The sequence below is a fragment of the Fulvia fulva genome, chromosome 4 (assembly GCF_020509005.1).
Source record: "Fulvia fulva chromosome 4, complete sequence".
Classification (NCBI taxonomy): Eukaryota; Fungi; Ascomycota; class Dothideomycetes; order Mycosphaerellales; family Mycosphaerellaceae; genus Fulvia; species Fulvia fulva.
In genome coordinates this window covers 5,300,931-5,313,372 of record NC_063015.1, presented here as the reverse complement: position 1 = coordinate 5,313,372, position 12,442 = coordinate 5,300,931, and the positions used below count along the sequence as shown (strand labels likewise).

The following is a 12,442-nucleotide window of genomic DNA, read 5'->3' as shown; positions in this document are numbered from 1 at the left end:
TTGTAGCCTAAGTCTGACCCATATACTCTGCTTCGTAGGTGGATAGCGCTACCGTCGCTTGTCGCTTACTAGACTAGCTTACGACTACTGATCCGATATTGAAAGCGTAACCCGCTATAGAGCGGCGTGAGTCTATTTCACCAGCCCAATCGGAGTCGGTATAACTAGCGAGGTGCGTAAAGTTACCGTATATCAGCTCATAGTTAATGGTGCCGCGAAGGTAGCGAAAAATCCCTTTAACTACCCTCTAATAGGTCTCGTCGGGGTTGGAGGAATAGCGACTAACCACTGATATAGCATATGCTATGTCAGGCCTAGTGCTAAGCATAGTATACATCAGTGAGCCTACTACTTACTAATACTATAGCTTGAACTTAGCTGTAGCGACGTAGCCGCCTTCCGCCTTACGGAGTCTCGTATTACTGTCTATTAGGGTATAGTTAGGCTTATAGTCCTATATGCTATATTGCTTTAGCACTGACTCTAGGTAGGCACGCTAGCTAAGGTACAGGCGTCTATTAGTACGGTCGCGACGGATAGTCATGCCGAGATAGTAGTAATAAGGGCCTAGGTCGGTCATTTGAAACCTCTAGCTAAGAGCTGTCTTAAGTTGTGAGATCTCGCACTTATTAGGCCCTATAATAAGCAGGTCGTCTATATACACGGCTACGAAGGTATAATCCTTCGCGAATGTGCTATAGTCGCTATCTAGAGTAGTGAACCCCTATGATTTTAGAAGCGTAGCAAGTGTGAGATACTAGATACGTAGTGACTACTTAAGGCTATATAGTGCCTTGTTAAGCTGGCACACTATGTCTTCGCCTTCCTTATAACTAGTAGGTTGTTCGACGTAGATGTCGGTATCCGCTTCTCTATACAGAAAGGCTGTCTTAATATCCGTCTGTTCGATCTCCTAGTCGTACGCGCATGCTATAGCAAAGATAAGTTTATAGGTCATTGGCTTTACTACTGACGCGAAGGTGTTATAGTAGTTACTACCGGCGACCTGTTCGAAGCCGCGGAATACCTATCTAGCCTTATACTTCTGTATCTTACTATTCGTATCTCTCTTAAGCTTATAGACCTACTTGCCGCGTAGTATTCGCTTACCCTTGATCTGATCACGTCTACGAAGGACCTATATACGGTTCTCTTTCAGTAAACGGACCTAATCGTCTTCCGCGAGTTACTATTCGGTCTAGTGACCTGACCGCTATGCCTAGAGCCTTGTCTATAGGTCGAAAGCGTTAGTTACTGCCGCTAGTATCAGGACGTAGAAGAGCAGTATATACTAGTCGTTCCTTAGTATACGCTTTCGCTTTCCTATTACGATATTGGTCTTATCTAGGCGTGATCGGCGGTCGTGCGGATATAATGCCTTTTCCGCCGGAATAGGCTGCTATTCGTAGCTCGGCCCGGCCTACGGTGGTCGCTCTAGCGACGGTAAGCGCTCTAGTAGCGGCGATTGTTCTAGTGTCTCGAGATGACTAGGCACGGAGGGTAGCGAGCTGTCGTCGTCACTCTCGTCGTACTGCTAATAAACCCGGTAAATAGTAATCTTAGTTAGCTGTTTAGGCACTAGTTCTATAGTGACAGTCTGTAGTACTAGCGCCTTGCTTTTGGTATAGGCCCGTGTCTTATCTACTATAACGTTGTCGCGCTATTCGGCCTTACTATCGGCTTTAGCGACTCGATATTAGCTGTTGCCTTTGAAGCCGAGTATTAAGCCGTTATGTGTCCGCTCCTTACTTAGAGCCGCTTTAGGCCTCTTCCGGCTAGGCTATAGTATATACGCCTTGCTTCTAATCTTACGGATGTTACTAAGGTTCGGCTTCTCGCCGTACCGTGCTTCGAACGGCGTGTACCCTAGTCGTATACTTAGTGAGCGGTTGCGAATGTAGGTAATGCTATGCTATAGCACCTCCGGCCACTAGCGCGGGTCGAGCTGGTGCTCTATCTTCGCCATTATTAGTGTTAGAGTTAGCTTATAACGCTACACTCCTTAAAGCCTCTTAACGGCACCATTTTACTAGTGTTGCTCGGTGCCTATATATTCGTATTCGATGCCCTTGTCGTACGTAAAAGCGAACAGCTTATACGACGAGTTCTCCCCTACCCTGTCGAGGTGAAAGGTACGGAAGGGACGTTCTAGCGTTTCGCGGTTTAGTACGATATGTCGTATATAGTAGAGGAGCTCGTCTTTTGTACGCGTAGGGATATTATCTACCTATTACGTAGCATCGTCAAGAGCTGATAGCTAGTACCTATACCTACCGAAGCTAGGCTCGAATAGACTAGCAATATCGATGTAGGTGAGGTCATTTATATAGGTTCCCTTACGTAGGTGACTACTATATAGCCGTTCCTTTATACGCCCTAGAGCACATACGCGGCAGATGCAGTTTCTATCCCTTATTCGCTATATGCCGGTGGACATGGTCATAAGCTTCTTAATATTGTCGTCTAATAGGTACGCAAGCCGCTTATACTAGAGCTTTAGCTTTAGGTCGACCGTATATACGGTATATAGCTATAGGAGTCACATATCGAGCACGAGCAGTCTATCTATCTAGGATACACTGAATTAGTGTTCCCCCTACTAGAAGGTAAGTCTATCTTTAGCTTGTACAATGTCGCGGATATATAGCTAGAATTAGCTTATTACGATCAGGTTCACCCTAACCGTAGGCGAGTAGTAGACTTCTGGTATTTCAAGGCGACGCTTACTAGTTATTGTCTTGTATAGCAACTTAATAGTGCCCTTGCTAACCGGCGTGACTGACCCCCCTACCCCCTAAGATGCTAGGGTAGACGCCAGTTCTTAGTAGGTCCCTTAGATGAAGAGGTCCTTTCTGCCAATAAGGCTGCCGTTAGCACTACTATCCTAGATAAAGACATCGTATAGGTTGCGGTTATAGTAGATAGCTATAGCCTCTTAGCCGTTCTGTTAGAAGTAGGTCTGATGTCCGCTACCCTAGATAAACATACGGTGTTACTTCCCTTATATAGGTGTTAGTAGGCCGATTGCTAACACACTATCGCTATCATTATCGTCGATACGGCGCCGCTTATTATCATGTCGCTACTACTGTTGTTTCGCGGCCTAGCCTACTAGCGTAAGCGAGGGGTTCTTCTTCTAGCACTCCCCTTTATAGTGCTTACTACAGTGTGTGTATTTAGGGTAATCGAAGCGCCTCTCGCGGCGGCGCTAGGTACGGCTGTCGTTGTTATTATTATAGTAGAAGGCGGCATTCTGCTATATACTTAGCTAGAAGTTGGCTGCTGCCACCATTATATTGTTCAGTGTCGCTTATAGTCTATTCGGCTCGCCTAGGAAGTAGGAGTGACTATTAACGTAGCTGAAAATGAATTGGTTATATTCGTCGGACAGGGCTCGTAGGAACTAGTAGACTAGAAGGATGTCTAGTATAGTTACTAGTGTATCGATGTCCTTTAGTTCTACTAACAGTGTCTTGATTACGTTACCGAGCGCTATAATGTCGCTATTTAAGGACGCGAGGTGAGTCGTAAGCAGCTTCTTAAGTGCTTACCGAGCCTAGTTCATTTTATCCTTCTTGAACTGTGCCTCAAGGTCGTCGAGGGCCTGTCGTACTGACATGTTCGCTTCTCGTACCTTAAGAACAATCTCGTAGGCCGTAGTACTATATCTGTTAAGGACCTCGGCGTAGGCCTAGAAGCGCTTCTCATCCTACGGCTCTGCCCGCTTGTTATATATAGCGTCGGTTTCGCCTATATCTATGTCTTAAGTAGGTCTAGCCTTATAGAGTTGTTGATAATACCCGCTCTTAATAAGCAGTGTGTCGATGGAGCGTATCTATGTAGTGATTTGTTCTAGGCGAGTCAGTGGCTCGATACGCTTGTTCTTAGTAACCTTGATAGTAGTGACGTCAATTGACGAGGATATAATAGCTAAAGAGGATAACGAGTGCTTGTGCTCTAAGAAGGGACGAGTGCTTATGCTCTATATGTTGTGGCTGCTTGGCCTGATATATGTCTGTGACTGTATGATCTGATCCCTTGTATATATGTCTATTATGTGAGTGCCGTGGCACTATAGACCTGTTTTACTGAGGGAGATGTATAGGCCGTGAAGGTCGGATATCGGTTCTTTTGCCGTTACCTCCTTGTTTAGCGATAGCTGCAACGACGCCGCTTGTTTACAGGCGCGTCGGCCTTAGTACGTGGTGCAACTAGTATTGCTAATCGTGTGTGTGTGTGTAGGGCTCGTCGTGTGGCCGTAGCCTGCGGTCGTGTCGCTCGAAGGGTCTGGTGAAAATTCTGATTTCCGGCCTTGGCGTGTGTGCGACAGCGACGGTAACGTTACGGCGGCGACGATGGCACCTCTGAAGGTCGTTTGCAGTACTGTAGCACGTATCAGCAGTGTCTGGTACATCTACAGGTGTCGGATAACGCCCCCCGGGCTCATAACCTTTCAGTTGTAGATTGATGGTTGATATTGTTGTAGGTCGCTAGGTGTCTAATAGTAGAGATGCAACCCTAGTCCGTAGCCACACGTGACTACATACGCTGGTGCACGGGCATTCACTTCAACACTGGGTAGCTCACCTCCACGACCAACAACGGTGGCACGTCGGCAAGTCGGTGGCAGAAGGTCAGATCAGGGCTGCGCCAGGCTGTGATTTTAGTGTCACTGTCGCCTACTTCGTATGGCGAATGTATGCCTTGCCAGCCCCTTATGTCTTCCAAGTATTGCGCCACCTCGTCTTCGCTATGCTCCTTGACAAGTCTCTGAGCCAAAGCTTCGGTTTCTGCGTTCATTCTCATCTTGATCTCAAAGAGCATTTTCTGGTGGACAAACCCGTGAAGACGAAGCACTAACTCCTGTCTTCTCGGATCGTAGTCGTGTCGTTCCTTGTTCAGAGCATACCCCCAAGGCGGATGTGTCCACGCTTTTAATGGTTTCTTCTCATCTTCCTTCAGCTGAGCAAATTCGCTCGTGGTCAACGGGAAACTCTTCCACTCCGATTCGTAAGGGTAGACTTCAGGTCTTCCATCTCTGCGAAGCCGCAAGAATGCCATGAGATGAAGCCATGAGTGGTGTATAAAGCCGTACGTGTGGGCCGTGATAGACAGTCGCTCGAGATGTCGACGCTCTTTGGCCCGCTTCTGAATAGCTTTGAACATGAATTTCGATACGCGTGAGAACAGACTATATATTCTCCACATGCACCCCTGACGTTCTAGGCAGCAGCACCCTGCCAAGCCAAGTTCCCTTGCGGGACCGGGCAATGCCGAGTAGATAACACAAACGTCCAACATGACACTTCGCGTTGCTTGCGACGCGTGTTGTTGAGCTCGCAACGGCTGGGATACAACCAACTAGCCCACCCAAGATACCACAGTGGCCACTGCACGGCGAGGTCGAAAGGCCGTCAATATCTGGGGCTCCCCACATCTTTCTGCGAGCCACGAGCATTTGATGCCTCAATTGGCGTGGTATGCTCTACTCAAGAGCCCATCGCTAGGACGCAGTCAACACACCTCTAGCCACAATAGAAGAGAATGCGCCATCACAGCTAGCGTATGGCCCGTACCACTGGCGGTGGCGCACTTCGTTGTCCAACATCCCTACTCGCGATATCGACAAGAGGCAGGTAGAATGAACGCTCAGACATCCTGGAGCCGTAGACATCCCTACGTGGCAGACCGACGACCGGACTGCTTTACTCTGCGCATTATGGTTCCTAAGATCACGGAAGTCTTGGCACAGTTACCAGTTTGGCACTCACGTTTGGACATACGAGCAAACACCCTCAGACCTGGTTTGGATGCAACAATGTATCACGAAGAACATAAATGATCAGGAGGTCTTATTCTCTGTCTGATTATTCCACTCCAATGGCGCCAAGGGCCAGAAAGGACAGGAATTGGGTATTATCGTCTTCCACCATTGGATAACGATTGTCACGAATAAAATACAGTCGCAAGATTGATCATTCGACAAGCCTAGCATAGTCTTGTTGGTAGAGGTGCAACCGATAGCTACTGTTAGCAGTCTCGAAGACTGGGCGGACCGGTTCCGGTTCAACGAGCTCATGCATCTATGCGAAGCGCTTCAGCACCGAAGAAGATGGCCAGACCGTTAAAGCAGACACCGCTCGGGGCGAATACTACAATGCCCAAGGGAAAAGAGGAGCCGTTGCCAGCAAAGAGGCCGATCAAAGCCCAGACGATCAGAGCGGCAATGCTCGTGCTCGCGGTGATAACAATTCGCTCCGCATTGATCACTCGTTGGTATCGGTGAAGGGCATCGACGGTCGAGGTGATGAAGAGGCCGAGTAGAATGATGATGTCGAAGGCTGCTGCCGCTCTAAGATGGTCATCAGTACATTGGCACCTAACAAAGGTGTACTTCCAGTCTGATCGGTCGTGAGTACCATACTAGGGACAGTCATTATTGTCGCTTGCGAAGGTGCGTTCCAGGCACAAAATTGTGAAGCAGAAAATGCAAGCCACAATGTTTTTGACGACCACAACGCCTGATATCCTGGCGCTTTCTCCTCGACAAGGTTACGTGTATAGCGAGTATGTATTGACCTTGTAGGCATTGAGACTTCGCTTGGAGATTGGCGAGTTGATATTCTTGGTGTGCTTGCGTTGGCTCAATGCGCAGGGATTGGGTGCGCTCTTGCAAATGTGGTACTTAGGGTGGGCAATGGGAACACAAGATACGTGTATAGAACTTCGTTGTGTACGTACGTGGATGGCTCGAGCTATTGATAGTCTTGCAGGGGGTATGGCACTCGATCGTATTCCCCCATATGTCACAAGGCTGTGCTGCAAGTCGTCTGGGAACTTTACCGCAATAGGCAGCACCCAATTTTTTACTCGTAGTGGTGGAACAGCACTCCCTGTGGATTTACATCGTGTACCTGCTACGCGCTAGGTACATGGTTGTTCGTTGTCTGGTCACCTCTGCATTTGAGGAAAGTGACGCCACAAGCCGGAGGACGACAATCTCTTTTCGATCCATGGCGTGGACACTGATATCGAGTTACATGAAGACCCAAGACTCTTTATTTCTTTGCTACAGGCACCGCTCCAGTGGAGCAGAAATGTGTGCGGACGTCGTCGTCGTCGTCGGAGAATAGTTACGCCGAAGCATTCACTGACGCTTTCTTGCCACGCCTCTTACCGTGCGAGACCCTGGTCCAGGTATCATCTTCCAGCTCGCTGCCGTCTTGCGTCCTGTTACCCATCTCCTGACCCTGCGACTCCCACACCGCGGCATCATAGCGTCCTTTCTCCCACACTCGTCGTGCCAAGGCTGGTTGCATCAGAGCCCATTTCTCAGGCCAGAGTCTGAGATGTTCCTCGAGCTCCGCAACTGACCTATCGGGCAGCTGATCCAAGAATCGATCCTGATCTTCATCGCTCAGCACAGACGTGAACCATTGCCATTCAGACAGTGGCAAGTAACGACCGCATCGCTGATCTGCAAGCAAAGAAAACAGGATCTGCATATTGCAATTGAAATCGAGATGTTTGCGCGCTGCGGCCTCGATCGCAACTGCGACCCTGAACCACGCGGGTCCATGCCCACTCGTCCCTACTAGGGGACCACCCCAACGATAGGTGCACTTGAAACCAGAATGCGTGACGAAGAGATGAGCACACTCGTGCAGCACAAGAGACTTCAGCTCGTCCTTCGAATGTGCAGGATCAAGCTCGATGCGGTAATTCATGAAGCCCTCGAATGTGGTCGAGGCGGCCGTGACTGTCGTGATCGAAGGCCCGTGCTGTCTTGCAGATCTTGAGCGGAGACCGGGCGCCCACGAAACCTGGTACACAGGTAATCGACGATCGAAGAAGAGTGAGTTGATCATCTGTATGGCTTTCATGATAGGCACTATCCCTGCAGAAGGTCCTGTCCAGGTTTTCTGCCATTTTAGCCAAGCCGCTGCCGCCCAACGCTGCCGCTTGGTCTGAAGCCGACTACCACTGAGGGTACTTAGCAATGGATTGACGATATCGAACATTAAATGTTGCGGCGCTTTAGAGCGTAGGGCTTGAAAAAGCTCCAGGGCTTTCTCCAGGACACCCGCGGTTCCAGGTAACCTGTTGAACTTCTCGTCGTAGAGCTTCAAGGGCATAGGCGGTAGGATTTGTTGGTTGTTCCTCGCTCGCTCCTTTAGAGCAGCAAGTGTCATGGCCATGCATGCCTGCTGTAGGCCTTGACGGTAGGAGTCTTTGTCTTTGAACATAGCTGAAAGTTGTCCTTCGTCGAGCTCGAGGAGCAGGCCAGCAATGTGATTCGAGGAATTATCGTCATATCTCGACCGGATAGAAATGTTGCGGAAGATTCCACCATATTACTGTCTCGTATCGCCGGTCAGCCGTCCAGCCGGCTTCAGCGGAGTTGGATCTGGCTGGGTTGATCGAAGTTGTGCTATTTGGAGTTGCGGTGGTCGAGGCGCATCTGGTCCGACTTCTTGCAACAATATCCGATGTGTGGCCTCGGTCTCTCCTCCCAGCGTGCGTCTTATGACTTCCATGGCGGCGTCGTAGTCTCACGATGGCACATGCGCACGCAGTGATGGAGAGGTCGCTTGTCTTTGCTACGATTTCGTGTGCGAGATTTCCGTTCGACAAGATGATGTACTGATCGCGAAAGGAAAGCTTTAGGGCATGCGCGATCCGCGTGCGGCAGCTGCATGTGATGGGAACGGGCCAACGCCAAGCCCATGCAACCTTCATTCACCCACTTGCCCCTCCCCCTTGTCTTCCTTAGCGCGTCCCACATCCTGAGCCAGTCGATTTCGAATGCCACGCGCACAGAGTTCCCGGTTTTACGGCCGTCAGTGGCAAGAAACCATGGCGTTACAGCTTTCACACTCGCAAAATGCTCGCCACGGCACTGCCTTCACGAATGGTATCTCCAGTAACCTACAATTGATCTTGCTGATCGTACCCTCTCTTTATACTCTCGCATTCTCACTCTCTCAACTACCGACACGTCCTCTAACACTCACATCCGAGCACCAGATCGCAACCCGAATTGATTACTCAGGTTAACCCACAGCACAGCTCACCATGTACCAGTACCAATACCAAGGCTACGGCAACACCCTCCCCAAAGTCAGCGAGGACAACTACGGCTTGTTCGCCTCCCGCGAATCTGCCCCCTATGGCACAAGCTACAGCCGCACCACCTCCGGCATGCCTCAGTCTTTCGGCGGCCTTGGCAACGCTCGCGGCATGGCCTCTCGAGCTCCTCGAGAAACCACGACTGTGAGTCTGGCCCACGATAGCAACATGCGAGACTGGAACCGCTTTCAGGGCGGTGGGTGGAACGGCTGGGGTCAGTTCAAGTCTGCCGATGCTGATGCGGCTTGGGAGAATCGTGTGAGCCGTGGCGGTCCGAAGTCTGACTCCAGCTGGGAAGCCAGAAGCGCAAGCCTTGGTGGATGGGGAGCGTCCGGTTCCGGTGGAGGAGTAGGAGAAGGGAGAGGTATGGGTGCTTTTGGTGGTTGTGGAGGCGGAGTTTCTAGCTATGGTGGTGGAGGGTCTAGAGGCATGGGCGCTTTTGGGGCGGACAGAAGTAGCAGTGGAGGCTCGAGCTATGGTGGTGGTGTGGGACCTTCGAGCGCACATGCTGCTGGAGGATTTCTTTCCAGCTATGGTCGTTGATTGATTACGTTTTCGATGGTCTCTCTGGAACCAGGAAAGGTATAGCGTTTGGGTGTACTGTTAGCGTATCGGATGTATTTCAGTAGCCTTTCTGCTCAATCGCACATGTGAATGTTTCACCAGCTCCAAATTATGACAGTCGAACTCTTCCTTGGCATATCTCCGTCCTGTCAGTTATAGGGAAGCAGATTTGCATAGTAAAATCAGGTAAGCATCGAACAACTAGCAGGCTCTCGCTGTCCAATTGCCCACAGACAGAGATCAGAATCTTGGCCTTTCCAAGATTGGATCAGAGCTACCAACGACGGACAGAACTATCGAAGAGAGTAGAGCGTTAAGTAGAGCGAAACAAATGCTTCTCGCCAGAGGACTACCTGAAGCCGCGCATACAATCAGGTCATTCAACGGAACACATGTAAGGCTTGGCACGGTCTGTCAGCTTCACCTTGCTTGGACCGGTGGTCAGTTGTCATCGCTATGCTAGTGATGCTCTGCGAGATAGACCTATGACATAGACAAGAGACGTGCTGATCTAGCCTAAGTTCTGTATGTCGACCGGTGGCTCACTTATGCCCGTGGCTGGCCGCTTAGGATTCGAGCCTTGTGTTTGTGAAGGTCGCCAAGCACTGCTACCCCGTGGCTCTCTATCGAGATATCTGCAGTCACGAGGCACACCAGAATTCGCAGCCCTCACGACCTCAGCAAATGTGCATAAAAGGACTTCCGAAGCCCCAGCAAAGCCTCAAACCTCAAACCAATAACCACCAGCTACGCCCAAGGCAACAAGAACAGCAGAGACATACAGGCCCCCAGACCTTGGAAATACATCTAGACCATACCTTGACACCAAAACCCATATCACGATGTCAGGAACTCCATCCGACTCAAAACTAGGCCCTCTCCTAGATGAGAACACCATGCAGAACTTGTCATATGCCCAAAAGTGTCATATCGGTAGAACCAAAAACACCGGGGTCGCCGACTATGGCCGCTATAGCGACGACCTGAGGTACGAGAGAGACGCGAAGAAGTTTGGAGAACTGCCGGGAGAGCCGCCGCAGCCGCAGCCGCCCATGGGCTTCGCGCTTAACAGGGCGAAGGCACTGGAGAAAGGACCAATCAACAATGCCTACACCAACTTGAACATAAAGCCGCGAGCGACTGGTGAGAGTGCACAGGGTGATGTGACTGCGAACGTGGGCGCTCTAATGCCTGTCCAAACGAACACGTCATCAACGAACAAAGACGGCAAGAAAGGCAAGAAGAAGAGCTTCTTGGAGTACCTGTTCAGTGATGACGAAGGCGGGCCAGCTCAAATCCGTCCAAAGGACAGCAAAGGGAAGGACAAGGCCAAGAAGGTCACCAAGACTGGCAAGTAGCGGACTCGGAATATCGACCATGAGCCCCTCGATCTGGGGATAGCGGTTTGGGATGTATTGGTGACAGTTGCGGGCATCCCACTTTTGCTATTTGTGCATTGGATCTTCGATTGACCTGAAGGAAGTGGTCCTGGGATTTAAACATGGGCTCGAGAGGTACGTTGCTGGAGGGAAGCGGACCACAGCCCGGTACTTAGGCCATTCTGGAGTCTAAGAGACATGCGCTGTACGAGCCGCGTTCCACTTTGCCATTTGCATCATTGGCTGAGCCACTGCGACGTGCCTGTCGAGTGTGGCTGGCATGTTTCTGTTTATGGTTGTAGTTAGACACTAATTCTCAATAGTTGGCATCATGTTGTACTGAACTTTCACTAGAAGGCTGGATTCATTTTGGTGCACCCTAGGGCTGTCGTGCAAATTATCATATATTCGTTACAAATTGGCCCTCCAATGGAGTGACACGTCTCCAGAAGCATGATGTGAGCTGTCGACTCACTAGCCATCTGTGCAGTGCTCTCTACCATTTAGCTCTTCCTCGGCTAATCGTAGTTCCCTCCAGATTTTGAGGGAGGACACAAATTTCACTCACCAGCGCGGCTCGGCGATAGAGCTAAGCACTTAGCGGCGAAATACATCCGCCTTCACAGTCACACGAGATTCTTGCTAGCCCCTTCAGTCACTTTCAATGGCAATGTCGGCATCTTCGAAGCTCATCCTTACCATTCACCAACATTTCTCGCATGGTACAAATGCCCGGCGACAAGTTCGTGCTCATGCATAAGTTGCGAGTCAGTTCTTACCCTTCATCCTGCCTTTTTCTCAGCTACACACCATCACAGCACTTTTCCCCACAACGCCACTTACCCCAATCGCTGCAATATTCCACGACGAATAACATCATCCCTTCGCACCAACCCTCCTCACCATCAACCAGCCATCAACATGCCTCACCCAAACGGCGACCCAACCCTCGAGGAGAAGCTAGCGCTGTTCACCAAGAAGAGGGACCAATACAGAAAGGAAGAGGCGGGTATCAAGGAACGCAGAGAGAAGCGGGAGGCGCTGAAGCAAAAAGAAGCAGAGGAGGCGAAGGACCGCAAGGCGAGGCAGAAGGAGAGGAGGAACGAGAAGAAGTCCTCGAAAGAGTGGAAGGATGGGAAGGGGTGGTCTTTGTGATGCAGCTTTGAGGTTGGGCGCGGTTTCGTAAGTTAGGGGACGTGTGAGCGCTCGCAAAGGAGCGACGACACCTCACGGTCGGGTGATGCCGAGATGGATGTGATGATCCAAGAGTGACGAGGCTTCGTCTTCACCTGTGGCCGTTGTGTAACGTTGGGCCTTCTGAGCGTGCTCTCGTTTAAGTCGGCATAGGTCCATGCATGTATTACCGTCGC

General features: G+C 50.3%; 6 protein-coding genes across 6 annotated transcripts; 3 read left to right on the top strand and 3 right to left on the bottom strand.

Annotated features, from left to right (window-relative positions):
- Positions 1-4,563: 4,563 nt before the first annotated feature.
- CLAFUR5_05170 (uncharacterized protein) lies at positions 4,564-5,166 on the bottom strand (the record flags this gene model as incomplete). The annotated part of the gene is made up of 1 exon (XM_047904318.1): positions 4,564-5,166. One exon carries the CDS (start codon positions 5,164-5,166, stop codon positions 4,564-4,566), a length of 603 nt encoding a protein of 200 aa, XP_047761162.1.
- Positions 5,167-6,075: 909 nt separating this feature from the next.
- Positions 6,076-6,437, bottom strand: CLAFUR5_05169 (uncharacterized protein; the record flags this gene model as incomplete). The annotated part of the gene is made up of 2 exons (XM_047904317.1): positions 6,076-6,341; positions 6,425-6,437. 2 exons carry the CDS (start codon positions 6,435-6,437, stop codon positions 6,076-6,078), a joined length of 279 nt encoding a protein of 92 aa, XP_047760453.1.
- A 514-nt stretch (positions 6,438-6,951) lies between these two features.
- CLAFUR5_05168 (uncharacterized protein) lies at positions 6,952-8,246 on the bottom strand (the record flags this gene model as incomplete). Its single annotated transcript, XM_047904316.1, has 2 exons — positions 6,952-7,025; positions 7,178-8,246. The coding sequence occupies 2 exons, from the start codon at positions 8,244-8,246 to the stop codon at positions 6,952-6,954; spliced, it is 1,143 nt and encodes a 380-aa protein (XP_047760452.1).
- Positions 8,247-9,075: 829 nt separating this feature from the next.
- On the top strand, positions 9,076-9,672 carry CLAFUR5_05167 (uncharacterized protein; the record flags this gene model as incomplete). Its single annotated transcript, XM_047904315.1, has 1 exon — positions 9,076-9,672. One exon carries the CDS (start codon positions 9,076-9,078, stop codon positions 9,670-9,672), a length of 597 nt encoding a protein of 198 aa, XP_047760449.1.
- Positions 9,673-10,535: 863 nt separating this feature from the next.
- On the top strand, positions 10,536-11,051 carry CLAFUR5_05166 (uncharacterized protein; the record flags this gene model as incomplete). The annotated part of the gene is made up of 1 exon (XM_047904314.1): positions 10,536-11,051. The coding sequence occupies one exon, from the start codon at positions 10,536-10,538 to the stop codon at positions 11,049-11,051; it is 516 nt and encodes a 171-aa protein (XP_047760448.1).
- Positions 11,052-11,194: 143 nt separating this feature from the next.
- Positions 11,195-12,227, top strand: CLAFUR5_05165 (uncharacterized protein; the record flags this gene model as incomplete). Its single annotated transcript, XM_047904313.1, has 2 exons — positions 11,195-11,207; positions 11,986-12,227. 2 exons carry the CDS (start codon positions 11,195-11,197, stop codon positions 12,225-12,227), a joined length of 255 nt encoding a protein of 84 aa, XP_047760451.1.
- Positions 12,228-12,442: the final 215 nt, after the last annotated feature.